We start from the raw sequence: 27,717 nt of genomic DNA on the forward strand, positions 1-27,717 counted from the left end.
TTGCGCGATAAGCAGTCGAGATTCCCATCGACCTGTCCTCCCCACCAATAACCGTTCATGTATCCTGCAGCTTGAACACACCCGGGATCCACTGGTGCCGTCATTGTCCCTCAGCGCGAGAACTTTTGCTACTTCGGATTCCTTCTTGGTTTTGGGTGGAGCTGTCAAGGTAGCTCGAGGCCCCTATGCGGAGTAAAAAATAGCAAGGTCCATTGCCCCTCCCTGATTCCTGGTCGCTCCTGTTCCTTTGGGTTTTCTTCTTCTTTTCTTCCCAACGTTACTTCTTCCTTCTTTCTCCCCATTGTGTCTTGGTTTTCATTTTCACTTCCCCACTGGTCTTTTTTTGCCCCCGGTCGCTCCGAATTCATTTGATCCTTTGATTTTCCGTAACCCAACGGCTGCAATTGCTGTTCTGAAGCCGATCTCTCCGCTCGGGATCCCGGGTCCACCATGGTACTGATCGACAAACATGAGTATCTCACCGAGGAGGAGAAGCGTCTAAAGGAGGATCGCGAACGCACTCGCTACTGGAAGCGATGGGGTCCTTATGTGGCCGAACGACAATGGGCGACCGGTAAGTCCGATCGGGAGGAGAGAAACCGCTGGCATGCGGGCCGGTGAAGATAACGGCGCTAATCGTCTGGTTCTCGGCTTGGAACAGTCCGTGAAGATTATTCGTAAGTCAATTCTTCAATTCTACTCTCTAACGAGGACCGGGGACAATCAAAGGACTAACTGTACACAGTGCAGATGGAGATGCGTGGAGTTGTAAGTGGATCAATCATGTTCCTCACAGCCCCGCCATGAGAATGCCAACTAACCAACCCCTCAAGACTTCACGCATGATCATGCACGGTCGCGGACCTTTCGCTGGGGTGAAGATGGAATTGCTGGTGTCTCTGATACCCATGGAGTTCAAAATATTGCATTCTCTTTTTGGAATTCGAAAGAGTAAGCTATCCAATCCCCCAATCTCCACCATGGGGACAAAGGCGGGGCAACGCTAATGAATCTCCAGTGACTTCCTCAAGGAACGCCTGTTCGGACTTTCCAACCCACAGGGAAACCATGGTGAGAGTGTGAAGGAGGCTCATTTCCATGTTGATAATACTCCTACAGTGGGTGCCTCGCTGCTAACTAACTAGTCTCCCTGTACTGTACTGACACCAATCTTTCTTTCAGCATTCGTACATGAAGTTTCTCTACAAATACCCCCAGAACAAATTCCCTTACGAGGAGCTGGTCGAGGAGAACGCTAAGCGATCGCGCCTAGAGCGCGAGTTCCAAATTCTTGACACTGATGCATTCAAGGACAACCGGTACTGGGATATTTTCATTGAAACTGCCAAGGAAGGGGACGATGAGGAGGAGCTCCTCTTCCGAGTCATCGCATACAACCGTGGCCCAGAGCCTGCCCCTCTGCACATCATTCCCCAGGTCTGGTTTCGAAACACCTGGTCGTGGGGTTATGAGAAAGAGAGTGCTAAGCCCATCATCAAGGAAGATGGCCAGCGGGTTGCCAAATCTGAGCATCGCAAGCTGGGAGACCGTTATGCTTGCTTCGCGCCATCCCCCCCGGTTGGATCCAGCGACGAAGATATTCAACCCGAGTTGCTGTTCACAGAGAATGAAACAAATAACGAGAAGCTTTGGAGCACCAAGAATGACCAACCCTACGTGAAGGACGCCTTCCATCGCTATATTGTCGACGACGAGAAGGATGCCATCAACCCGGCCAAGGAGGGAACGAAGGTTGCAGCGTGGTATGCCTTTGATGATGAGGACATGGTCCCCCCAGGAGAGTGTGCTGTGGTTCGATTCCGTTTCTCTCAAAAGAAGGCAGAGTTTGTGGATGAAGAGGAACTTGATAATGTTATTGAGGCACGTCGTGCTGAGGCCGATGATTTCTACAATCACATCAGCCCACTTCCCATGAGCGAGGATCTACGCAACATCCAGAGACAGGCTTTCTCAGGAATGATGTGGTGCAAACAGTACTACAACTTCATTTGGGACCAATGGAGCAATGGTGACCCGGGAGTGATCCCCCCACCTGGTGAGCGAAAGGGTATTCGCAATGAACAGTGGCGTCATTTGTACATTGATGATATTTTGTCGATGCCAGATTCTTGGGAATACCCGTTTTTCGCAGCATGGGACACTGCCTTTCACTGTATTCCTCTGGCAATGATTGATCCCGATTTCGCAAAGAAGCAGCTTGATCTCATGACTCGGGAATGGTATATGCATCCAAATGGCCAGCTTCCTGCATATGAGTGGAACTTCGGCGACGTCAACCCCCCAGTCCATGCGTGGGCTGTATTCCGCACTTTCAAGATCGAGCGGAAGATGTACGGAAGACAAGACTTGGATTTCCTTGAGCGTGTATTCCAGAAGCTGCTGCTGAACTTCACCTGGTGGGTCAACCGCAAGGACTTTGATGGAAAGAACGTTTTCGAAGGTGGTTTCTTGGGACTGGATAACATTGGACTTTTCAATCGGTCCGAGCCTCTTCCCACAGGCGGTGTTCTTGAGCAAGCTGACAGCACTGGCTGGATGGCTTTCTACTGCCTGTGCATGCTCAACATTGCTTTGGAGCTAGCCAAGCATCGCCGTACATACGAAGATAGTAAGTCTGCCACTCGACAAGAATTTCTAACATTCGTGCAGGCTAACCTCTCCTACCAGTTGCATCCAAGTTCTTCGAACACTTCATTCTCATCAGCGATGCGATGACATTCCGATCCGGCGAGGACAAGATCCAGTCTCTTTGGAACGAAGAAGACAAGTAAGCAAAGCAAGACCTTCAATCCACTGAGGACTTTCAACTAATAAAACCAGCTTCTACTATGACGCCATTTCATATGGTGGACCATGGACCCAGCAGCTGCCCATTCGCTCGCTGGTCGGGTTGATCCCGCTGTACGGTGTACTTACACTCGAGCCCGAACTTATTAACAAGTTCCCTTCATTCAAACGTCGATTGGAGTGGTTTGTCGAGAACAAGGCTGATGTGGCTGAGCGTAATATCGCCAGCATTAAGCGTCGTGGAAAGGACGACCGACTGCTTCTCTCACTTGTCAGCAAAGATCGCTTGGAGAAGATTCTAAAGCGAATGCTCGATGAAACCGAGTTCCTAGCCAAACATGGTATTCGTTCCATGTCGAAATTCCACGAAGAGAATCCCTACTCGATGGATGTCAATGGCCAGACTTTCAAGGTTCAATATGTGCCCGGTGATTCAGACAGTGCCTTGTTCGGAGGAAACAGTAACTGGCGAGGCCCCATCTGGCTCTGTGTCAACTTCCTTCTTGTTGAATCTCTGCTTCGCTTTTACATGTTCTACGGCGACTCTCTCCAAATCGAATGCCCTACTGGATCAGGCGATTACATGCATCTTGGCCATGTGGCCGAAGAGCTTCAACACCGTATGCAGCATCTTTTTGCTCGAAATGATGAAGGTCGTCGTGCTTGCAATGGCAAGAGTGACCTCCTCGATTTCGATGAGCACTGGAAGGACTACATGTGGTTCAACGAGTTCTTCGATGGTGACGACGGTCGTGGCCTGGGTACATCCCACCAATGTGGCTGGACCGGGTTGATTGCCAAAATCATACATGACACAGGGTAAGTCTGCTATGCATCTAATATCTCACCTCCTTACAGTTCCTTATTGTCACATAACTAACTCCTCTCTAGTGTTACCTGCCGTCTCCCCCAAACCCCCCGTACCCCCTTCGCAGCTGCCTCTCACTACTTCGACGATGTCTTCTCCCGCTCTGGTCGTGGTCGTGGCATAAATTCCAGAAGACCCTCTGTCCGTCGCTCCTCCACAACACGATCCATTGGAAACCGAAGCGACTTTAACTCGACAATTGCAGGCGATTCCACCCCAGCTGCCTCTACCGTGCTAGATGACGACGAGGTTAACAGCCCAATCAGCCGTCGCGGAAGCACAGCTGCTCTCTCCACAAATGGCGATGCCGAACACGAGGAGCACGTCAACAACTACGTGGAAAGCCAGCTGCAGCGTGTCCGCAGCTCTGCATCGATTGCTACCTACGAAGACGAGTTTGAGACACAGGCTGAGAAGGAGAATGACCACTAGATCTGCTATGAGTAGACATATTTTGCATTGAGAGCCCTTCCGGTTGATACATAAGAGCCATGGATTGTGTTTTCTTTTGTTACGTTCGATACGGTGATGAACGGACTACATTTAATAGATATCATCTAAGATGTCAGATAGTTGATTTACGCATTTTATAGTACGAGAATTATACGAAGATTGCATACAATGAAATGAGGCTTTCCAATTCTAAAAGTAACATAGGACTTTCAAATAATCCTAGATGTCATGATACAAACTAATGATTGACCCCAAATGTGATATATAACATCAACAACTTGAAGCAAATTTTCTTCATCCAATGGATAGTACAGAGGTATATAGATAACTTTACTCACTTCTATGCCCAAGTAGGAAGTGTGCAAATCGAGTAAGCCAGCCGCATCCGAGGTTGGATCCATGCAGCGTTTTAAGACTGGAAATAGTACAGTACAGAGAACCCCCTTATTCGCCAAGCCATGCAAGTAAATAATAAACAGTTAACAGATTCACGGATGGATATTGATAGATGCAAAAATCTTGCATTCGAACTTATGGATTTTTTTTTTCGTAATTCTTCTTTCATTGAAAAGCAAGTGTGGCATAGAGCGGATACTTGATATTTTTGAAGCATTGATCAAGAGAAGAGATCAACAATGCGTGCGTATGAGGGATCGTAATTTTCAAGGCGCGGAAAGGAAAGCATCGGGTGGGAGGGCACCCTGCGCCTAAAAAGAGTTAGATTGATATTCATGGGGTTTCTTTTCCAAGAATTGGTGCTTAGATAGGGGTTAGCTTACCTTCAACTGCTCAAAATTCGACCACGCGGCTTCGAGGTTCCATCCATTACTCGATAGAGCCATTTCAGAATACTGAAGAGTCATATTTGACTTTGCACTTAACTGGGCAACCATCTGCTCTTGCTGAACTTGCGCATCCGTCTTTCCAGGTGCAGGAGTACCATATCCGACCGGAATACCAGGTTGACCAGGAACCGGAGCTGAGGGCATCGGTGCAACTACAGCAGGAGGAGCAACTACAGCAGGAGGAGCAATCGCAGCAGGAATAGGAGCAACAGCCTGTGGAATAGCTTGGTTCTCAGGACTCCAAGCTTCATGACCACCATATGCGCGAAGACAGAGTGTATCGTTCAGAACACGGATACCACCCAGACCACCGCCAGGCCCGATAACAAAGGTTCGATCAAAGCTGCGCGTCTCTACTTTACCCCCGACGCTTTCTTCGAACTTTCCATGAGTCATGACTATAAGTCCACCGACGCCGAACTCGCTTAAGCCGCCTAGGTCTGGAAGTCCAGGCAGAGGGTGGCACTCGATGAGGTACTCTTCCGGGTGGACGAGCATGTCGGGATGGCGAGTGGCGGGGAAAGAACTCCAGACTTCGCCGATTTTCTCCTTTCCGACGTATTCTCGTGACATACGTGCGGGGAGGTGGCTGATTTTCTGGAGATTGCGACTCCTCTTGATGTAGGGATCCCAGGAGGGAGTTTCGGCATCGGCGGATTTAGGAGCGGATGTGTTAATGTCGATTGTGAATTTCGAGTGTTCGTCATAGACGCTGTTTAGGAGTTGTGTACGATCGTTATCGTAGCCGGGGAAGAAGGCACGAATGAAGTTTTCCCCGATTTGAGAATCGTCTTGGAAGTGTGGTGGTTGAACAGGAATGGGTGTCTTCTTTTGAGCTGCGACTTCTTCTGGGGTACGGACTTGGACATTGTTTAGGGTTTGCAGCTTTGGATACCATTTCATCATGGTATTTTTGAAATTTTCATCTGCGGAAAAAGGGCTTCCTGTCAAATCTAAGAATTCCAGGTCTCGGAACTTCCACCTCCATCCAATGATGGAGTGGGCGTCTTTGAAGTTGTTGTTTGACAAGTCTAAATTCTTCAAGCCGGGAACAGTTTGAGCTAAAGTAGTCACAACAGTAATATTGGCGAGTTGATTGTTGGCCAAGCTGACACTTTGCACAGCTTCACGTCTTTGTGTCGAGTCTGTGAATCCCATCTCCCACACCTTCATCAAAGCAGGGAAAAACTTCGATTCGGTTGAAGTGCTGTTGAAGATGCCCATAGCTTGTAGGTCGGGATCGGTACCAAGTTTCGACAGATCAAGAAGTTTGGTCTCTGGGTAGTAGCGCTTGGCGAGGATGGCAGTCATCTTGGTTTTGGTATCGGCGGTTGAGGCGGAAGGTCCGCTGGTGGTGCCAAGTTCGCGATCAAGAGCTGCGCTCGAAGATGGGTCATATGGTTCAACAGAGATCTTAGTACCTGCAAAGGTATTGCCATTGATGCGAGTCATGATATCTGCCAATTCTGATCGTACTGATACAACAAGTGTGTCTCCTTCAACCCGCGACTATAGTCGAATGTTAGCAAGGCGCAAAGGACCTTGAGAGAAATTCTAATGCGGCCCCAATAGAAAAGAAGGAACGCCGAAGAGAGCCCCGGGAGGTAGCAACCGTCGTCTTTCCAAGGAAACCACTTTGATAAAAGAGCGAACATCGGACCGGGTGGCGTCAAGGTTCGTATATATGGTGGCCGCTATCTCGAATATACAGTATAAGTGAAACATACCTTGCTAATCTTTGCGCGGGGTCCTGATTTCACGTGTACGTTCATTCGTCGTTCAAGAAATGCCGTAAGATTTTCGATTCCGCCGTCCTTGTTGGTTGAGACCTTGCTATTCCTCCAACCGGTAATACCGAACTGGTCCAATTTATTTCCGTTGGAGTTCGTTTGCCTGCCGGAGCGAACGTTGGCTTGTGGTGCCTTGTTGTCGGAAATGGCACGCTGAATCGCATCCAGATTCCTGTTGTCGCGTGTTTGTGTTCGGCCTCCAGGATTGGCGCGACCCGCGGTAGGTCTTCCGGAACCACCTCTTCCTCTTTTCCCTCCTCGTGCACCGCTTTGATCCATTTCCATGTCTCCGTCACGATCGGTGCGAGTTGGCCCCCGCTTGCGAATACCACCGCCACCACCCGCGCCGGCGGGACGACGAGACTTCATAGTCTTCATGTCTGAGAGGTTGATTGTTTGATGGGAGGAGTGAGGAACCAGGTATGGGACAGGCAAGGTTCCGCGAAAGTAACCCGCCTAAAGGCCTTGGTGTGGACTCACGCGATGCGCACCTTGCTCAAACAAAAAGAAATGGTCGCATACAACGAAGAACGTGGCGAGAGACGTGGTATTGGAGGAAAAGTGGAAGATGGGGAAACTGGAGAGGGAATATATGAGAGAGAGAGGAAGAAACCGCAAAGATAGAAAGTGAGAGAAGTTAGGCAGCGAAACCGCCCCGACTGTTGCAAGATTGAATTATCCTACGGATCAAAAAAAGTGACGTGCAGGTCACCTGAGGCGGTGAGTGGATGGCTGCCTACACGTGATGGAGATGAGTCATGCGCTAGGGGCTCTGCATTCCATGAGCCAATCATAATTCGTCTTTACCTTTCACAGTGTCAACTGGTCTGTCTGCCTTCAAGTGCAATTCGTATTCGCTGAGACAATGCCTATTTCGATTCTTGATTCCCGTCCAAAATAGACTTCTATTCATCATGTCAGTACGGTTTTCGGAGTTTTGCTTTGATGCCTGGTTAACATATGTATAGGTATCAGGACTGCCGGTGAGGAACAATAGATGGACAAAGTGCTGAAAATGGGACTGCAACTTACTAGTAGTACCGGATGAAAGATCTAACTTGAACTAATTTGGTAATTGAATTCAACCTTTAACTTGAAGTCAAAGAACACATGAAACCTGGAAGAAAAGAAGAAAATTGCCTTGCAGTGAAGTTCGTTAAAATTAGTATACTAAGAATTCTCTATAGATTCAGACCATCAATAAGCAACCCTCTGCATGCGTAGACTCAGAGCTAATTCCCCCATTCACGGGTACTAGTACTAAGTACTACTAGTATGCAATAACATTGAATAAATAATACAAAGCAAAGCGTGGGACACGGGCTTCATACATGTCTTGAATGGAAAGAAAGTATGAACGACAAAGGTTCTGTCTACTTGAATGTCTCATTCGGAAGGAAATCAGCGATTGAAAGGGTAGCAGCCTAAACAAATCCTCTCATCAGAGTCTACATTCAATCCACTGAGCCCACTAAGCCGTAAATGGAAGGAAGCAAAAATGGAGGAGCTGAATGCATAACAAACGTTCAAAACCTGGTGTTGTAATTTTGCTGGACCGCAGGTGCATCCGTTCGAACGGCATTAGCGTAGTGACGTAGCATGGCATGGTGTGCAGTGTACAAGTTGCATTTCCCCGCCCATACATTCACTGCAGATAACAAGTATTCACAGCCGTACGAAGGCAAGGTGACAAGATTAATTGATGTGAAGGTTGATAAGTGAATGGTTCATCCTCTACCAAATACATCATCGATACTCGGAACCTCATCACTCAAATATCTCGACCAACAAGCCGACATAAGAACACCTCCATCCGAAGTGCATATCTCGCACACGGAATCCCAGCGAAGGAAAGCCCCACATAAGCATGCCTCGACACGAGTCTCGGAAGATTGAGTTTGCGGGGACGGCAGTCCACGAAGTACGGAGGTGGATCCTATCAACCCCGGCCTGCCACCGGAGCATGGAGGCCGTATGGGACGACCTCGCATGGGTTCTAGGGCATGGCTGCCGTCATAGCAGCGAAATACGGACGTGCGATCGTCAGTCAGCCTAGGGGGTCCAGGGCATAAATATCCTGGGGAAGAAGTATCTATACCTCCTTCCTGAATTGTTTATCTTTTTCATCCCCTTTACGTCTAGTCCAGTCCAGCCTTGAATATGGATTCGAATGATATGGATGGCGTCTGCCAGAAGGATGTCACTTTTAAACAGATTGAACATGCTGTTATAGATGAGAGTTTTGGTCCTGAGGAGGAGAAGGCTCTTGTTAGGAAGATTGATCTGATGCTTTTGCCTGTGATATGGATTATGTACTTGTTATCTTATATGGATCGCACAAAGTGAGTTTGGGAATGCTTGTCTCTTCGATAATACGAGGCTAATGGGACTTTTTCATCTCTAGCATTGCGAATGCTAAGGTATCCGGCATGGACGAAGACCTTGGCTTAACCTCGAACCAATACTCAGTAGCCCTGGTGGTCTACTTTGTAGGATACGTCGTATTTGAAGTTCCTAGCAAGTAAGTCCTACCACTGATCCCATCTACCTGTCCATCACTAATCGTGCCCCGTCTCTCAGTCTGGTCCTGGGTCGAACCCGACCATCCATTTTCCTACCCTCGATCATGGTTCTCTGGGGCGTACTCACCTGCCTCATGTCAGTGATCCAAAGCTACACACACCTTATCGTTCTCCGTATTTTGGTCGGAAGCGTGGAGGCCGGATTTGCTCCCGGTGTTCTCCTTGTCCTCTCATCCTGGTATAAACGGACCGAGCAATCGAAGCGCTTCGGTGTCTACATCTCCGCTGCAGTTCTCTCGGGCGCGTTCGGTAGTCTGATCGCCGCCGGGATTATGGACGGACTTGAAGGTGCCCACGGACTCCGCGGATGGCGCTGGCTGTTTATCGTCGAGGGTGCTGCTACCATCGGCTTCGCTCTGATCGCTCTGTTTATTCTTCCCGACTTCCCTGCCACATCACGAGGTCTATCCGAGCGCGAGAAGCACATTGCTGTAAACCGTCTAGCCAGTGAAAACGTAACTGCCGTTACAGAGGATTCTGCACCCCTCAGTAACTGGGGTGCTATGAAGATTGCCTGTGGTGACTGGCGCACCTGGGTTTTCGTTGTTGGATACATGGTGAGTCCGGCATTCTATTAAGTCCTCTACTGTAATGAATACTAAAGAAACATTCTTTCTCAGGTCATCGTCGGATCCAGCACTCTAACCTATTTCTACCCAACTCTCGTCCAAGGATTATTCGGAAACGCCTCTACCGAGAAAATTAACCTCCTTACCGTCCCTATCTACGGCGCTGCATTCGTAGCTACAGGCTTCACCTCATACTTCAGCGACAAAATTCCCAGCTGGCGAGGCTTCATAATCGCCTGCTGGTTAACCTTCTCGCTCATCTGCTCAATTATCGTGTGTGCAGTGTACAACCACACAGCCCGATACGTCCTCATGGTCTTAATGGCATGTGGTCTCTGGGCTACGAACGGAGGAACACTCGCGTATGCCTCGTCTGCATTTGCAGGAATGCATCCACAGGCCCGAGGTGTCAGTTTAGCATTGGTGAATGCGATGGGGAATTTGGCTCAGATCTATGGATCTTACCTCTTCCCTGAGTCGGATAGCCCCCAATACATTATGGGATTCTCTGTTATCTCTGCAATGCTGGCATTGGGAGTTGTTGTTTTTGCTGGGCTGCATGTTTGGTTCCGTTGTCGTACACGGTCATTCCTTGAGGAGTGATTTTAGTGTTTCATGTATATACTACTAGTATCAGCTAAGCTTCAATTTGAAGTTCCAATGTTGTAAAAGGCTCATTGTACAGATTTTACGAATACTATGATTTTTATCACATAAGAGAAACGATCTACTTAGTTCATTTAGATCATATAAATATATTATCACAGAATAAATCATGGCCACTCGAATTCCGAATATAGACACAATTTGGAATCTAGTTCACACAGGTATAAATCCTGTGGAGCGGAAATGTGACCAAATGGGTAAATCCGCCGTTCTCTGCCCAAAATTCCCATTGCAGGAAGGGAGAGGGCAGGGAGACAAAGCACGATGGCTGGATAGGAAAGTTTTTCCAAGACAAGGCGTTATTCCTGTGGGTCATGGCCGGGTATATGTGCCTCTGTTCCCGGTTCGGAATGACATAGAAACCGAAGGGTTCGACACTCTTGAAAATCTCTAATGACTCTGCTAGAGCCAAAGCTGAGCCGATCCTCGTTCGGTGTGAGGCATGCCATGATCTGTGTCCCGGTTGTCCAGGGACAGGGCTAGGAGCGAAGATCGCAGCCTCGCTCTGGAATGGCGGGTACGTGTCCCACTCAATACACACGTGTCGGGGGAGGTACATGCCGAAACACGATAAGAGAGCTTCGAAAGGATTCCTCTGGAATGTTGAAAGGCTGAATCAGTGAGATTCGCCGATGGAAATATACAATTTAGGTACGATTCGATTTCTTTCATCTCAACAAATCATTGAACGAGTCCTTTCCATATTCAAGCTCAAGCTCCTTTCTCAGAGAATGCAAGGGCCAGCGCACTCGACTTTGGCATGTTTCAATGAGGTCAAGAAGTGCCAATCGTTCATGTGGAGTGTAGACACACATTCCGGCTGAAGGAAGCAAAGAGAATTAGCCATCCATTTCAAAAGAATAAAAAAGAATATCTTAGAATAAATATAAACACGTACCTCCAAACATAGTATGCAAACAGACAATATTTGCTGCCTCATCCTTTTCATCCACAGACCGCACAATCCCACAAATAGTATTAACAGACATTGTGAGAAGTTTCTGCGCGGCCCGGAAATCTTCAACGCCCCCAGAAGAAGGCCTGTTCAGAATAACAAGAATTCTCGCAAGACTGTGAATCTGCAATGCAGCCGCATAGGAAGGCGGATTAATCCATATAGGAGGGAAAATTCCACAGCTAGACATGACAGGCAGTGGATTGTATTCGGGTGGTAAATGGTCATGCCATTCCTGGAGCATGAAGAGAAGCTCACTCCCTTTATCCAGACGACGCTCGAGATCAGATGCTTCGTGCTCTTCTTTTGACGCATAGTTGACGCATTGTGCGAGGAGGTAGGTAGCCCGAGTTGCGAGTTCAGGACCAGATAAATTCGATACAGGCTTTTTCGGACTCCAGAAACTGAACACGCGGCGTCGCTCGCGCATGGCAACCCAGACATCTTGTCGAAGCCAAGCCCACCATACAGCTGATCTGAGGCCTCCAGATTCACCGTCATTGTCTTGGAATCGTTGAATCCAGAAGACACCCTTCAGATGCCTTTCCCAGTTTTGGTTCGAGCCATCGATCATTTCGTAGGTGCTGATGAGAATAGCAGTAGCAATCAATTCATGACTGCGAGCATAAGAGGAATGTTGCATAGCTTTGTTCAGATAATGGAGCGATTCAAAGTAGTATTGTACCGCCAAGTTACGGGTAATTTGAGCTTCTCGGTGAGATGAATTGCCATCGGCATCAACAGAAAGGTTTTTTATTGATTCAGACTGGTTATTTTGTTGAGAGTGGTGGCGCGCAGACAAAGCCAAAAGAGCTCTCATCAAGCCTACATTATGAAGGGCGAGATGTGGAACAATCGAGGCGAAGTTTTTCTCGGGATCGTAAAAGTCCAACCAGTGGCTTGAAACGCGTACAAAGTGTTGAAAGAGATAATGTTCGAGTGGGGAAAGCTCAATCATATACTCTGAACTCCATGAAGACGGTGCACTAGAAACGGCAGATCCAAGGTCAGGAGTTACAGACGGGAGGACCGTAGGCTGCGAAACAAATTCCTGTACTATCTCTGGGTCCTGCGGGAACGCTGCTGCATTGAAGCTTTGACTTTCTCGTAGAGTTCGAGGTCGCAAATTTGAACTATTCCGCGGGTCTTCGTCCGTATCAACTTGGGTATGGTTGTGACCGGTAGCATTGGATCGCGGGAATTGTTGTGGCGGAGACAGAAGAAATCGTTCATCGGCATTGGCAGCATCCGTTGCTAAGAGCTCAAACCAACTCAGCGGCGCAGCTCTAGATGAAAACGAGCTTTCAGTTCCTGGTGATGGCACATAGCCACTATATGGAGAATTAGGAGCGGGCAAGATGACATTAGCAGAGACACGGTTTTCCGGCGTGAAGGTAGCGAGGTCGGTCTGTGATTCGACCTGTGGACTGAACTGCTTAATAGGTTGTTCTTGATCGCAAGCATCAACTAATATCTGCAGTGGTTCATGCATGAGAGTATTTCCATCTCTCGGATCGAAAGTCGGTAATTCCGTAGGGGATTCAGGTGCAGGGTCCTCTGCTGGAGAGGGACGATTATATGGGGAGTCCGCTGGGGCATAAGCACATGGTCGATGGCCTTTAGCACAGGGACCACATTGGGGCCGTACCTAATGATAGACAGATCCAATTAGAATTTCTTTCCTCTTTTGAAAGTTGCCAGTAGTGTCTGCTAGCTGTATGGTAGTACATAACATACCTCATCACATTTGACATGTCGCCTCTTGCAGATTAGACTAGGCAAAGGTTAATCACACCGAAATCGCCGAAATCTGGGGGTAAAACTGACCAACCAGTGGTCGCGCGCAATCCGCGACCTCGGGATTTGCGCTTTTGTTGAATAGCGCCCTTTGGCCTTGCCATGACGCAGAGCAGGGGAGCTCATGAAAGAAGAATGATCGTGTCGAGGTCAGCGGGGAAGCTTACTAATCCTCTCAGTCAAGTTAACTAACTAGGTTAGTTATGAGTCCTAACTATCATCTCAAGGTTCTGCTCCGAACTATACATAATGGAGCAATACTATAGAATATTAACATATATAAGAACTTAGCTAAATATCAAAGCGTTTGATATCGCCTGAGGGGCGTCAAAGGTGGATTGATACATAGATATGCCTTAATCAAAAAAGGACATTACGTCGACCCATTGCATCTTGATGGGATAAAGAAACTCACCCCAACGCCCTTCTGGTAGCACCCCCTATCCTCAACCGAGAAACAAACTCTATGACAAGAGGGCTATGAGATAATATTAGAGGGTTGTACCCCCGGCAAAAGTTCCACACAATACGTAAATTAATTCCGTGGAAATTACGAACTTCATCTCTCGTAATCGATAGCTCGTTAATAAGCTGGCTTCTGATACCCCAGACGAAGAATGATATCTTGTCTAGGGGTACCCTTACTGGGTTGAAGATGTTAAGGAACGAGTATAGATCAGTTGTGAGGCCATCGCAGCCTACTATGATAATCACTATATGATTGTGTTCATGGGAGGCGAATCGTATATAGTAGGAGTAGAGTAAATATTACTCATTATTGGTAATGGCATAGCTGCTGATCCAACAAAGGGCAAATAATCACAGATATCAAAAATCTGATGTTGAATTACTGCTCATACCGAGACCCAAGACATGCTAGGAATTCGGAAAGCCTTGGTTTAGTATACTTTTCTCATGTCGTGATGCGGTTGAGGAGAACAATGAAGAGCGCTGCGGAATGTATGTGTGGAGGTAGTTGAAGCTGATGGATACTCATGTCCCCAGCCTGTGTCTGAGCTTCATCCAAACTAGTAGCGAGATCTATAGTCTGCTGGATGTTGGTCTGATTCTCCTGATCAGATTCTCCAGTCTGTGATGGAATGTCATGTATAATAAACGTGGCAGTCTGACTACGTTATGCAATTGCATCTCAATATCAAAGAACCTTAACTGAATTCGAACATATCCTCATGATGCATTCCTATCATAGAATCATAGACAAATATCGTACCGACCCAGCCCAAAAGACCAAATTTAAACCTTTCAAAACCTTCAAGTTCACCATACATAAACTCCTAAATACGAGTCTCCTGATGCGTACAAACCCTCCACTCCCCATCCGAAGCCTGACTCCAAGTAGTATGCGAAGTAGCCCTCCACCTCTTATTATCCCTCGTCGCATCAACAGTACAAGTAACCGTTGCAGCCATCAATCCCATAATAATAATCCTCACATCCTGCAACTCATAGGTATCAAAGCGATGAAAGGGTGCTCGGACTGCTCTTCGGAACTTCTTTTCGTCTTGGAAGGTCAAGACTTCCTTTTTGGGCCAGAGGAAGTTGGCGTAGGAGTTGCTTAGTTTGATTATTTCGGAGGCAGGCTCAGCGGATGTAAGGGCTGTCCAGAGGGCGCGCTCTTTGTCCATTACTTCTTCGCGGATTCGGTCGTGGATGTCTGGCATTTTTGCGGGGAGAGTTGAGGGATATGGAAGAGTGAGGAGATAGTACTGGAGGGATGGTGGATTTGTTAGATATGGCAGGCTGTAGGTTGTGTACCGTATACAAGGTAGTGCATAACGTACATGAGCAGGACAGTAGGATCTAGAAGCCGACACGCTTGGAATATAGAATATAGAGTATAGAGAGTGAAGAAATGAAGTGAATAGATTTATGGATCTGGTGTTGTTCAAGTTCTACAGTATCATGCTGTGTATGAATCCAAATAGATTAAATGACGTCAGTGGGATGAGATGACGAGGCGCCGTTAAATGGAGTTAATTAATTCTGGGCGATCAGCCACTGATTGGGCCATGCTTCCATTGTTCCAGGGCCTTTTTTAAAGGTTTCATGGTTCACATCCAAGTATCACGGTGGCTTGTTGCCGCACGTCATACCTGTCAGGCTGTCAGGTTAGACTGGATGCTTGGCTGTGGTCAGTCAGCTGGAGGCACCAACCAGGACCAGTAGGTAAACATTTCGACTATAAGGCAGAACTGTCTATTTGTGTGGGTTTCTTCTATTTTGATACCATGGTGGTGTTATCGGCGTGGATGATGTACTGATATGTAAATGCTGGATTGGGAACTTGAATGGATAGAGGGGAGCGACCGTAGGAGTATGGAAGATCAAGTTCCAACATTTCCAAAGTTGAATATCTGTTGATTGATTCTGTTCGAATAACATAGATAGATTCAGATGCGATCCCAGAGTTATAAAGCATGAAATAGTAAATGTGAATTTCATTCAAGTTCAAGTTCCTGTCTATGACCTATGATGTAGTGATCAGATCTGGTGGGACAGTGATTTCTTACCTGTGGGGCCCACCAACTCAACAGGAACCAGCTTTGCCTTTCCCGTTGACTCAACAGGAATAGCAAATAGCACTGACATATGAATACTATAATATAGATTAGATCATAGCGCATTATAAAAGCAGGAGTACGGGGGCTGAATGATAAGATCGGAAGATCCAGTCCGTCCTAGACTCTTAGCTGAATATCATGACCTTTTCCGCACCCGGTGGACAAGGTTATAACTCGGTTCTTTTTCGGTGAGAAGACTTGGCTGGATTGACATTGGCTCAACAGAGTCCAAATTTGAGAAGATTACAGTGATCCTGCAGCGGTCTTCGTCTCTTGGCCGGGTCCGTTGTAAGGGAGACATAAGGGGGGTCGGATAGGCTTCCGTGCTCCAGGTCTACTATATGCACTGTAGGGCTGTTTTGAACACGAACTAAAGGGCTTAAGAACCTCGGGATTGTTGATGTTGATGACCAAAACGATGAGATAATTAATACCTAAACGAGTTACATTCAATCCGCAGTCTTTTCGTTTCCCGGGGTATTCTTATTCCACCGAGAACTAGGATACTAGTTACAAAATTACATCTAGTGCTCGCTTCCTCTTCCCTCGGTAGAGTTAGTATTCCGCATCTTTACAATCCTCGTCACCCGCGGCTATTTCTTTTGTGCTTTTCTCCTTTGTTCCGATCAGCACGGGCCAGTTTCCCCTGGTGGCTAATATAGTGTCGATCATTGGCCCGGCCAGCGGTGGATCTCCCGTGATCATGACGCATTCAGCTAATTCTCAACCTATCCGGATGTGCGTAGGATGCGAAAGGAGGGAGAAAAGAGGCACAGAATAGAGAATGGAGAATGGAAAGTCACACCATCAAGTTCCTTACAAGTTACTTCTTCTGGAGAAGCTGAAAAGAAGCATGGACCAAGCCCGGTTACCAGCGGGCCGATATCGTTAGGATTGAGTTTGTAGAGAAGAAGAAGAATCACAATAAGATAAAAGTCAAAAAAAGAAACAGGCACAGGCTAGGAATGATTCTCCGAGGGAAAGAAAGCAGCTTCGTTGTGGGTTGCTTGTTGGGGCCAACGGGCCAGACTCAACCATTTCCCTACATCCCCCGGGTCTTGAGTCTACTCCAGCCTATTTCAGCCGCTCATTTAGTTAAACTTGCACGGGAATTGAAGTGTCCGTAAATCCTGCCATGTGAGTGGTGTTAAGCAGTTAGACTTACCCGTAAGAACCGTAAGCTCCAATGATAATACTCCGTCTGCATCGATTCTTTCCCCACACTGATTATCGTAACCGTCCAACCGGTGAATCTTCCCCTCTTCGACTCATTCATCTGATCTTAATATCCTGATCTCCCATCCTTCCAATATCCTTTCTTCTTCTTCTTTTCCCTCTCTCTCCTCCCCACCCTGTCACACCCATACCCAATCGCAATGTCTCTCCCCTTGCAGCGGTCCTTGCCCCGGACCGTCCTGCGATCCTATGGCACCGTCCAAGGTCCCCCAAGCACCGCATCGCTTGCCAACCGGATCCCTAATGTCCTCGTCGAGGCTACCACTGCCAATGCCCCCCGTACCAACTGGACCCGTGATGAAGTCAGCCAAATCTATAACACACCCTTGAGCCAGCTCACCTATGCCTCTGTAAGTACAAGGATCTCAGACCCCAGATCTCACCCCCGCCCCGCCATTGATACCCAATTCATCACCACACCTCAAGACAACCACAAAACCTCAATGAACAAAGCTAATAACCCCGCAGCAAGCGGTCCACCGCCGCTTCCACGACCCAGCCGCCATCCAAATGTGCACCCTGATGAACATCAAAACCGGCGGCTGTTCCGAAGACTGCTCCTACTGCGCCCAATCCTCAAAGCACAACACAGGCCTTAAAGCCACAAAAATGAGCCCAGTAGACGAAGTCCTCGAAAAAGCCCGTAACGCCAAAGCCAACGGCTCCACCCGATTCTGCATGGGCGCCGCCTGGCGCGACATGCGAGGCCGAAAAACCTCTTTAAAAAACGTAAAGGCCATGGTCTCCGGAATCCGCGACATGAACATGGAAGTCTGCGTAACACTCGGAATGATCGATCAGCACCAAGCAAAAGAACTAAAAGAAGCAGGGCTCACAGCCTATAACCATAACCTCGATACATCCCGCGAGTTCTATCCCACAATCATCACCACCCGCTCCTACGACGAGCGTCTAAAGACACTAGACCACGTCCGCGATGCGGGTATTAACGTTTGCTCTGGTGGAATTCTGGGTCTTGGCGAGTCAGACGCTGATCGTGTGGGATTGCTTCATACTGTTTCTTCATTGCCTGCTCATCCTGAGAGTTTTCCTGTTAATGCGCTTGTTCCTATTCCGGGCACACCCCTTGGAGATAGGAAGATGATTCCGTTTGATCGGGTATTGAGAACTATTGCCACGGCGAGAATTGTGATGCCGGGAACTATTGTCCGTCTTGCTGCGGGAAGGATTGCCATGTCGGAGGAGCAGCAGGTTGCATGCTTTCAGGCTGGTGCTAATGCTGTTTTCACTGGGGAGAAGATGCTGACTACTGATTGTAGTGGGTGGGATGAGGATAAGGTCATGTTTGATCGATGGGGTTATTATCCTATGAAGAGCTTTGAGAAGCCTCTTCCCGGTGTTGGTGCCGAGAAGGCGACTGTGACCCCACCATCTGCTGAGTCGGAGACTGCTGCGCCGGTCGCAGCTAGTGTTTAGTGGGATGATTTCTTTGAATTTTCTTTTATATTATGTTATGATCACAGAAGATAGATTCGTGTCTTCTGGGCAAAATTTGTTAGAGTTAGAAATATAAGATGTGCTTTACCTCTGGCAAGCACTTGTCTAGCAATACGAGACTACTTAGGGGTTACATGATTTCAGCATTGAGCTTTTCAAAGAATAACATAGGTGGATACCGGTATCCATAAACCAGACGGTAGAGACAAAGAACTTCAAACAAAGAATGAGATATCCGGCCCTCCCCTATGATACGCCTTCAGGGGTAGCTGGTCCACCTGGCCATTCCTACGTAGTCCTAGGGAAGATTTGAATAGCGCCGCTCGTAGATTCAGAGTATGGCATATGGTTTGATTTCATGCAACATCAACTGTAAAACAGCCCATGGATATCCAGCCAGTCAAAATGCAAATATATTTTCATGTCTATCATCAGGACGTCAGACCCGCTATCCCAATCGACAGCTAGGGTATAATATAAACCAAACAGGCCCTCGATCAAGCCGCACCCTGAATAGCCTGCTCAGGCTTCGTCCGCCCAAGCCCTTCCTTACCATAAAAGTCCATAGGATACACTCCTTCATTCGCAGTATCCCAGTTTTCACGAACACCAAGCGCGATCAACGCTTCATAAGGCGTAAGCAACGGACGAGCAAACGCATAGCCCCAATCAATACTAAGACGAGGACAAGCAATCTGAACCCAGCACTCAACATCTGACATGGAGGCCAATTTACCTGGGAAGATTTCACTCAAGAGCAGATTGACGATAGGAATACCACGCTCGGCTAGATGGCGCTCGATCATAGCCATGGTATTTGGATTTCCCTGTCGACCGAGCGAACCGAGAATGATTCCCCACTTCTTAGCATTCTTAGCAGTATTGATAGCATCGCGTCGGATGGTGTGCATTTCTTCATGATCGTAGCTTTCACGAGTCAAACTTCTCGAATAAGGATCATATCTGTAAGCGGGTATCAAAGGATTTTGAATCATAGCCGATTCGAGATGAAAGCGACCATCACCGAGATAAAGCAGAACATCGATTTCTGTATTTGATAGTTGGGGAGATGTGCAGCCGAGAATTTCGCCCTTGGATAACGGCATAATTTGGGGCACGACGACTTTGAAGCCCGCGCGTTCCAGAACAGGCTTCAACCCATGCAGAGTAGCGTTGAATTGAATAGTTCCGACCGTGGCAATAGTTTGACCTGGTTTAAAGTTTCGCTCAAGTGTAGCAATCAGGTGTGTTGTGTCGATGCTGATGTCGACAAAGATATATAATGTTTTAATCTTGGTAACGTCCACAGGAATCAGACAACTGTGTGCATAGTGGACTAGGAGGTCGCAGCCTAGTGCCCGAGCTGTGTAATCGTCAATGCAGCAGGCGCCGTATGTGACATCGCCCATGATCAGGGTTTCAATTCCGGGGCAGAATTGTTGGAGAATATCGGAGATAGTGGTAGCGAAGATGAGGAGGCCTTCGGGGAATTGTAAGGCTACGCGCTTAGCTCCGGATGTGCGGACTCGGTGAATAGTCTTTGGGATTTCGAAGGAGTAGTTCTTTGGAAGGAGTTCGATGGCGGCTTGAATTTCGGGATCATTGAGGATTTCTGCTGGAACTTGATTCAAAGTTCTTGGGGTGCGACGAGGTGCAGCTATTGTAAAGAAGCATTGTTAGTATACATGGTTATAAGTAGTGCTGTCTTTCATGTTAGTGGGGGACACCAAGGAAATTACCTTTTTCCACAGCTGTAGACTCGACATCACCACTGGCTGGAGTCACCTGAGCCTGTGCATCGGCCGTTCGTCTTCCGACAAAGCGTTTCTTCGGTTGGCGCAATGTACTATCCATTTTTTCTGCGATCGTGATGATAGCGTGATGGAGGGGCGATGGCTGATAAGAGACGACTTTTCTCCCCGCGATAATCTTTTTTCTGCAAAGGCGGTGAAATATGGGACGATCACTAACAGAAATCCGAGCTAAGCCCATTACGGACTAGCTCTCTCCGCACCATGTAGCTCCCCCTCTCACCCATGTTCTCCTTCTCTTATAATCCTCCTATGTACCTCGAAGCTCTGCTGGATGTACCTTGATTTTAGCGCTTTACACTCCTAAGACTCACAATATGCTTCCTCGATCTCGTCTACGTTTCTTTACAGCTCTGCGGGCTCCTCCATGCACACGACGCTTTGCGACCGAGTCGCGGTTAGCCTCGGATCATGTTCGCATTGTGGAGGTTGGACCTCGGGATGGGTTGCAGAATGAGAAGAAATCCATTCCAAAGGAAACAAAACTAGAATTGATCCAACGACTAGCAAAGACTGGCGTGACGACAATAGAGGCGGGATCATTCGTCCCTGCAAAATGGGTGCCACAGGTGCGGGCCCCCAGCTCATTGATTATTACAAGCTCTAGCAAATCACTAACATTATCTGATCCCATTGTCATAGATGGCTAGTACATCTGAAATCTGCGAACAGCTCCTCACCTCTCCCCCTCCCTCTCAAAATACAATCGCCTACAACTACCTCGTCCCCAACATCAAGGGACTTGAGAGTCTAGTTAAAATAATGGACGCCACCGGCGTGCCAGCAGATTCGAAACCCGCAACAACCACAGAAGTCTCCCTTTTCGCAGCAGCAACCGAAGCATTTTCGAAAGCAAATACAAACTGCACAATCGCCGAATCGCTAGAACGAATCAAACCCATCGTTGCCCTGGCCAAGACCAAGAACATCCGCGTTCGGGGCTACGTCTCCGTAGCTCTGGGATGTCCCTACGAAGGACCAGAGGTCGACCCTTCCAAAGTAGCCGATATAACCGCGAGCCTGCTGGAAATGGGTGCCGACGAAGTTTCCGTCGCGGATACTACTGGCATGGGCACAGCGCCAAGAACAAACGAACTTCTCACAACATTAAAAGCAGCCGGCATTGCTAGTACAGATCTTGCACTACACTTCCATGATACATATGGACAGGCCTTGGTGAATACAATTGTTGGTCTGGAGCATGGAATTCGGATTTTTGATAGCAGTGTCGGTGGCTTGGGTGGCTGTCCGTATTCTAAGGGGGCGACTGGAAATGTCTCAACAGAGGATCTTATTCATACTATTCACAGCCTTGGAATGAATACAGGCATCAGTTTGGAGGAGATGTCTAAGATTGGGTCATGGATTAGTGGAGAGCTAGGCCGGGTGAACGATAGCCGAGCGGGCAAGGCGACATCCGCCAGGCTTTGAATATGAAAATATGTGATTTATCTTTTACCAGGATATTGTTTCATTTAACTCCATTGCAAATTCTCTCCCGCTGTGCTTTTGTTAATCCTCAGTATAGGAGGGTTAGAGACTATCTCCGACAATATGGCGTTGCGGGTACCCGTGCAAAAACAATAGTCGCCATCTCCATTTGTTATGTTTAAGTCAATTCTTGAGCTGAAACCCATCGAGACTTTTGTGAACACTCCCAGCCTAGGATTCTTGATGTCTCATTTTGGACATGGAACGAGTTTCTTCAAAATCTTGAAACTTCGCTTTGTTATCTACTTATCTTTTGAGAAATACCAGACCAATTCAACAATGCCGATTTTGCGAATCCTGGCTTCTAATAAAGAATCTAGGTAATATCATTCTTTCAAATGATAATAAATGAAAGAACGATACCGATAACAGTGGAATTGGCCAATAAAGCCACCAGATTAACATCGATTTTTCAATGTGTATAATGGAGCACTACCGGTAGTGCTCACATCAATTTTGACCGCTTACAAACATTCACCCTACGAATCTCAAAATTCCCAATTATATCTGAACTTCTCATCTCTTACTTTAACTTGAAGTCGCCAGCACTTATCCACTCCCATGCCCCCACCATTAGACCCAAGATCCTCTCCTCCAAGCTCAACATACAGCACGCAACTGAACGCAATCCTGTCAAGAATGACGGACGATACCAGCACCCTCCACTTTCTGGATAATAGTCACAAGCGACTCTGCCAAGTTCGAAACCTTTGTGTGGGGTACTCATCCAAATCTGGGCCGTTCATCACCGGTGATGTGTTGGTCAACTGCATTCGGAACTCCACTCCTGGGTTCACATTCAACACCTACAAAACCGCAGAGACGAAGCTGAACAAAGAAACACATCGCGTACAAGCATAGACGAGGACGAAACCGACCTGATAACGGATAAGATTCAGGCAGACTGCCCTGAATGTTTTGCTTGTCTGCGAAATGTCTTCCCTCACTTGGATGGTACGGCAGTAAACGAGAATGGATGGAGCTACATGGCTATTGCTACTTATTCCGGTTCCTTGAAGATGATCAAGTACCTCGGTGCCTTGGATACTCCGAATGGGTCCTGCATCCCACTTCTGACTCTAAACGCGCACATCTTTGGAAAGGGAACGGCTCTCATGATGATTGCACAGAACGAGAACCGCAACGTCGAGTTTCTGCGAGAGTTGTTCACTTTTTTAGTGCCTCGGCTTAACTAGTTGAAACAACCCGATACTGATGATGACCTGATTACAGCCAAAGAAAAGTACAGCTTTGCACCTTCCTTACGCCCGAGTTAGGAGACGAGTTTGAGAAGCTCGGGCTGCCTCTTTATGATGTCCGCACTCCGCAGCACTGAACCCGCAGGCGCCACAGCGTACCACGCCGCAGTCACAAACGGTCCCGAATTCCTGGACTATCTCCACAAAAAATGCACCCATTCTCATCTAACAACTGACTTTTCGAAGGAAACCCCACTGCACTACGCAGTAAAAGCCAACAGACTAGACTCCGTCACTTGGCTACAAGCCCAGGGTGCCCCACCATTAAAAGACTACTTGTCGAGACAGACGCCCTCTCATCTGGAGGCATACTCAACAACCGAAGAGAGTGTGGACATCCTAAAAGCCGTGTTGCCCGGACCAATACACGATCACCGCAGCCCAATCACCTTCAACTACTTGTTTACAGAGTTAGTGAGAGGCCTCCACAGCACGATGAGCACACGACTTTATCGCGGTGATCCCTCCACCTTTGACGGGGAGGACTTTGCAAGATTCGAGAGAATGCATGAGGACCGAGCCATTGCCAAGTGTAGACTGATATTGTAAGTCGCGATGGAAGGTTCTTTTATCAATGAGGTGATGGATGAGGATATGTATGATGAGAGTATTGTGATGAGGAATTACTTTGTCGCAATTAGAAACGCCAGAACATATGGGTTGAAGGAATTGACTGCAGTTTGAAGTGCTATGGTATGAATGAGACTGAGAAAGAAGTGGGTGTTCCGAATCCTATGCAAGACATGTAGGTGAGGAGTGTGAAAGCGCTGGGTGCTGTTAGGTATCTAGCCCTTTTGGCTATGCCTGGGACTTGTATTTTATTAGTCCTTGGTTCGTTGGTTTAGTGTGAGGACATGAATCAAACTGTTATTCTATTTTTTCTTCTCATCCTACTTTATTGAGTCGTTTCTGAAGATTAAGCCTATATTGGACCATAGAGCCGTCGCACAACATCCCAAGGCAAAACATCCTCCACCACTTAAGGCATTGGATCATTACGGTACAAACGGGCTCTTTTCGTGTTCCCATTGACCAAGACTTTTCCAAACACGACCGACTTCAGCAGTTTCTATTACACGGCAGCATACCCAGGTATTTGATATTAGAATAAACCACAGGTCGGATGACTCCATAAGATAGTTTTGTAACCTTGGAATCCTGTTATGATGCCACGCCAAATAGTATAAATACCGTTATATTCCCATATTCTATGGTATTCTTTCACTGATATGTCTCCATCTACCAGTTATTTGATCAATTCAATACTGAAATTCATTCCCATTGCTTCGTTCATTTTCCTAAATTTTTTAAAAAAATGGTCGACATTGAAAATATGGTAGAGCCTCTTGATATCGCAGAAATTGATTTTCAGGCTCTTTCGGCTAGCAGTCCACAGCAACGTCTAGCCGCCCTTCAACAGCTCGACGATGCGTTCAAATCATATGGGATCATTTATCTTTCGAATCATAGTATCGGTCAGGCCATGATAGACGAGGCGATTTCATGGGTATGATTTTTTCTCACCCCCAATAATAGGCTTTCACTTACTCTCCCAAGTCTAGGCGATTTTTCGACTTGCCTTCTGATATAAAGAAGATGATCGAGCATCCAAGAAAGGCAGGTGATCATCGAGGCTGGATACGTGCTGGGATTGGCTATGTTACACAGGGAATTCTGTGTCGGGACCCAGCAGAAGTTGAAAGTATGCATGAAAAGGCCTCTGTCGAGCAGATGGAGAGTCTGGAAACAGGAAAGTCACATCTTGCATTGCATACTCACGCACGGAATCGCTTGCTACCCGAAGAAACTCTCCCGGGATTCCAGTCGTTTTACGCAAAGTGGTGGGCTGCGTGCGTTAATCAAGAACTCCAAATACTGCGAGCTCTCTGTGAGATTCTCGATATTTCCGACCTTGATTATCTTGGCAAGCAACAGACTCCGGATATAAACTGCAGCCAGTTTGGGTGGAACCACTACCCTTCCACACCAATATCATCCCTCAAGCCAGGAGGCAATCGATTGAATACCCATAGCGACTACGGACAATTGACGTTCCTATTCCAGGACGATGTCGGTGGACTTGAGAGTCAAGATGAAGCAGGAATCTTCAGACCCGTCCAACCGAGACGAGGCACGATGATTGTACAAGTTGCAGATATGTTAGAAAGACAGTCTAATGGGAGGTGGAGAAGTGCGTTACATCGTGTTACTACCCCACCCCGGGTCGGATACGATTCTGCAGTGGATGAAAATGAAGAACTTGTTGATCGATATTCAATTGCTTTCTTCGCTATTCCTGACTATGATACAGTCATCGAATCCCTTCCGGGATGTGAAATGAAAGGCAAATGGCATTCATTGCCGTGGAAGGAAGAGACAACTGCGGGTGCTTGGTTGATGAAGAGAGTTGCCCTTGAGTATGAAAGAAAATAGTTCGGTATGTCGGTTGAGGCACATCCGCAACGGAATAGTATGTCAAATAGCTTCATTCTCTCAACCTCAATTTCGGATTTCGGGTTCCAAAGAAAGATTAGATACAACATTTGTCGCTGTTGATATACTAGCCACTTTTGTATGTTCACGAGCCGACATAGCAGCTTCTAATAATTTCTTGCATGGCTAGATAGTCCTTTGAAATCGTCACATGGCCAAATTTATATCTCTATATTTCATTTTACAAATACTAGTAGGTATGAGGGCTCCCTTACAGCGGGTAAGTGTGCGAAGATATCTCGAAATTATCTGCATGGTCGCCTACTGCTGGAATGGTTCAAGCTAAGATGGGTCAACGTTGAGTCTGCTTGCCAGTGGGAGCAAACTTGAAGTCACCTGTAGGTACGTACTATATAGCGGGCGAAATTCTTCCCGTAGAGTCCAATAATTGCATTCTTTCTTTGAAGCCTTTGTTACGTTAGAAGGAACAAATAGCTTTGTCGGTTTCATGCTACTAGAATAAAACAATGCATATTTTGAAATTCTTCAAATAAATTCGGCCAATCTTGGGATCTTTGTGTTTTCAAGTTCAAGTTATCTTTAGGCCACAGAGAGATCAATGGTACAGAGCGTATTGTGGCTCAGCGCGACCGATAAAGAGGTTTCACTCACTACTAGTAGTACGAACCCGGCAAGGCTGAATAGTACTATATAAGTCGAGCGAACCCTCTTAGAACTCGAAGTATATCCATCCAATCCAAGATCATCGAATCATCTCACTATCTCTCATAAAAAAAGGTACATTATGCTTGCCGCAGCCATGAGTTCATTTTATAAAATGGCCAACCTTCAAGTTTCCGAAGAGGTAAGTGAATTTCCAGATGCGCAAAGAATCCTTGTCGACCTCTTATACATATGGAGCAAGAACCTCAAAGACGAAGAAGACGACTGTATATTCGATATTGCTGAGATTATAGGAGACCTTGCCGCCCGATTCGACGTCATGAAGATGGTAGCATTTGAAGAAGGTGCAGAGACAGGTCGATGCTATGGTTTGAAATGCGATATGATTCGCTATACACTTCAGCTTGTAAGCAAACGACTTTCAATCGACCACGACCAGAGATTTCTAATGGCAGAGGTACTTACCATGTTAGCTAGCCATGTTGGGCGACTTTCGTTAAATGGGTACGATGCCGAAGATGTTTTCGCTTATAGGATGGATACACTGGTGGAGATTATGGAGAAGAGGATGCAGCGTGATCTGCAAAGTGGATCGGAGAGTGAGGAGGCATTGGTTTCTTGTCGCCGGCTCTGTGTTGTCATCCCCTCATGTTACTGCTTGCAATGTGGTCGACGAACAGTAAAGATGGACATGGACTAAAAGTAAGTAGGATTTTATTGTGGAGGATTCATGTTACTCTGTCAATGCTGGAGTTTGTAAGTTCAAGTTTACATGTTAGTTTCGTTTTTAGCCTTCTGTCACTCGAATAGATCTGTTGCCACTCCGTACTCCGTAAAGTAGAGCTTCTTGTTTCAGATGTTCATACCCACGTGGATGTGCATACACATGTGCAAGACGGGTAGCGGACTTTAAAAATATCCTATTGGCTTTCAAAAGTGGGTCCTTATACGGAGTTTGCGAGAAACAGGGGAAGGGGAATTTTTATAGCGGATTTCAATTGCGCGGGCGTGAACAAATTGCGATACTGGAAGCCCATGACTCAACCTCAGAAGCAAGATCGCGAGTCCCGAGGATGTGCTCTTCAAAAGCAATCCTTTCTGAGAAGAATGGGTCGTCTAGCCTCGTCTAGCCTTGTAGTCCATACATTTTTAAGACCATGTGGGGGCGAAAGCTCAAATCCAAGAAGCACTAGCTAGGTTGGCTACGGAAGGCTATAAAGGCCAATGCTCGTTTACAATTTCTGCCTGAAATATAAGGTATAAGAGAGGCACATTTACAAATACGGTAAATAATACCGCAGATACTCAGTCCCTTACCTTGGATCTTTCACAGTATTGGTCGTGTTATAGTAATTTCAGTATTTTACTTTTCTGCCTTTGCCATTCAGTTATCAATGAAAACGACCCTTGGCGGCTCTGATCCTCAGTAA

General features: G+C 47.0%; 12 protein-coding genes across 12 annotated transcripts; 8 read left to right on the plus strand and 4 right to left on the minus strand.

Annotated features, from left to right (window-relative positions):
- Positions 1-450: 450 nt before the first annotated feature.
- N7478_009429 (uncharacterized protein) lies at positions 451-4,108 on the plus strand (the record flags this gene model as incomplete). Its single annotated transcript, XM_056925643.1, has 9 exons — positions 451-574; positions 662-677; positions 746-768; positions 834-951; positions 1,019-1,118; positions 1,183-2,629; positions 2,689-2,788; positions 2,842-3,627; positions 3,700-4,108. 9 exons carry the CDS (start codon positions 451-453, stop codon positions 4,106-4,108), a joined length of 3,123 nt encoding a protein of 1,040 aa, XP_056775013.1.
- Positions 4,109-4,791: 683 nt separating this feature from the next.
- On the minus strand, positions 4,792-7,142 carry N7478_009430 (uncharacterized protein; the record flags this gene model as incomplete). Its single annotated transcript, XM_056925644.1, has 3 exons — positions 4,792-4,836; positions 4,909-6,483; positions 6,702-7,142. 3 exons carry the CDS (start codon positions 7,140-7,142, stop codon positions 4,792-4,794), a joined length of 2,061 nt encoding a protein of 686 aa, XP_056775014.1.
- Positions 7,143-8,924: 1,782 nt separating this feature from the next.
- Positions 8,925-10,518, plus strand: N7478_009431 (major facilitator superfamily domain-containing protein; the record flags this gene model as incomplete). Its single annotated transcript, XM_056925645.1, has 4 exons — positions 8,925-9,106; positions 9,169-9,285; positions 9,345-9,903; positions 9,967-10,518. The coding sequence occupies 4 exons, from the start codon at positions 8,925-8,927 to the stop codon at positions 10,516-10,518; spliced, it is 1,410 nt and encodes a 469-aa protein (XP_056775015.1).
- Positions 10,519-11,249: 731 nt separating this feature from the next.
- On the minus strand, positions 11,250-13,459 carry N7478_009432 (Zn(II)2Cys6 transcription factor; the record flags this gene model as incomplete). The annotated part of the gene is made up of 4 exons (XM_056925646.1): positions 11,250-11,401; positions 11,480-13,184; positions 13,274-13,310; positions 13,368-13,459. The coding sequence occupies 4 exons, from the start codon at positions 13,457-13,459 to the stop codon at positions 11,250-11,252; spliced, it is 1,986 nt and encodes a 661-aa protein (XP_056775016.1).
- A 1,169-nt stretch (positions 13,460-14,628) lies between these two features.
- N7478_009433 (uncharacterized protein) lies at positions 14,629-15,015 on the minus strand (the record flags this gene model as incomplete). Its single annotated transcript, XM_056925647.1, has 1 exon — positions 14,629-15,015. One exon carries the CDS (start codon positions 15,013-15,015, stop codon positions 14,629-14,631), a length of 387 nt encoding a protein of 128 aa, XP_056775017.1.
- Positions 15,016-17,291: 2,276 nt separating this feature from the next.
- Positions 17,292-18,588, plus strand: N7478_009434 (biotin synthase; the record flags this gene model as incomplete). The annotated part of the gene is made up of 2 exons (XM_056925648.1): positions 17,292-17,501; positions 17,620-18,588. 2 exons carry the CDS (start codon positions 17,292-17,294, stop codon positions 18,586-18,588), a joined length of 1,179 nt encoding a protein of 392 aa, XP_056775018.1.
- A 518-nt stretch (positions 18,589-19,106) lies between these two features.
- Positions 19,107-20,463, minus strand: dph1 (2-(3-amino-3-carboxypropyl)histidine synthase; the record flags this gene model as incomplete). Its single annotated transcript, XM_056925649.1, has 2 exons — positions 19,107-20,266; positions 20,349-20,463. The coding sequence occupies 2 exons, from the start codon at positions 20,461-20,463 to the stop codon at positions 19,107-19,109; spliced, it is 1,275 nt and encodes a 424-aa protein (XP_056775019.1).
- Positions 20,464-20,737: 274 nt separating this feature from the next.
- N7478_009436 (hydroxymethylglutaryl-CoA lyase) lies at positions 20,738-21,851 on the plus strand (the record flags this gene model as incomplete). Its single annotated transcript, XM_056925650.1, has 2 exons — positions 20,738-20,989; positions 21,063-21,851. 2 exons carry the CDS (start codon positions 20,738-20,740, stop codon positions 21,849-21,851), a joined length of 1,041 nt encoding a protein of 346 aa, XP_056775020.1.
- Positions 21,852-22,550: 699 nt separating this feature from the next.
- N7478_009437 (uncharacterized protein) lies at positions 22,551-23,247 on the plus strand (the record flags this gene model as incomplete). The annotated part of the gene is made up of 3 exons (XM_056925651.1): positions 22,551-22,669; positions 22,732-23,061; positions 23,145-23,247. 3 exons carry the CDS (start codon positions 22,551-22,553, stop codon positions 23,245-23,247), a joined length of 552 nt encoding a protein of 183 aa, XP_056775021.1.
- N7478_009438 (uncharacterized protein) lies at positions 23,225-23,719 on the plus strand (the record flags this gene model as incomplete). Its single annotated transcript, XM_056925652.1, has 1 exon — positions 23,225-23,719. The coding sequence occupies one exon, from the start codon at positions 23,225-23,227 to the stop codon at positions 23,717-23,719; it is 495 nt and encodes a 164-aa protein (XP_056775022.1).
- Positions 23,720-24,485: 766 nt separating this feature from the next.
- On the plus strand, positions 24,486-25,603 carry N7478_009439 (oxidoreductase 2OG-Fe(II) oxygenase family; the record flags this gene model as incomplete). The annotated part of the gene is made up of 2 exons (XM_056925653.1): positions 24,486-24,677; positions 24,707-25,603. The coding sequence occupies 2 exons, from the start codon at positions 24,486-24,488 to the stop codon at positions 25,601-25,603; spliced, it is 1,089 nt and encodes a 362-aa protein (XP_056775023.1).
- Positions 25,604-26,441: 838 nt separating this feature from the next.
- On the plus strand, positions 26,442-26,987 carry N7478_009440 (uncharacterized protein; the record flags this gene model as incomplete). The annotated part of the gene is made up of 1 exon (XM_056925654.1): positions 26,442-26,987. The coding sequence occupies one exon, from the start codon at positions 26,442-26,444 to the stop codon at positions 26,985-26,987; it is 546 nt and encodes a 181-aa protein (XP_056775024.1).
- Between the last annotated feature and the right edge of the window lie 730 nt (positions 26,988-27,717).

This window comes from Penicillium angulare, assembly GCF_028827245.1.
Source record: "Penicillium angulare strain IBT 27051 chromosome Unknown utg000007l_segment0_segment0, whole genome shotgun sequence".
Taxonomy (NCBI): Eukaryota; Fungi; Ascomycota; class Eurotiomycetes; order Eurotiales; family Aspergillaceae; genus Penicillium; species Penicillium angulare.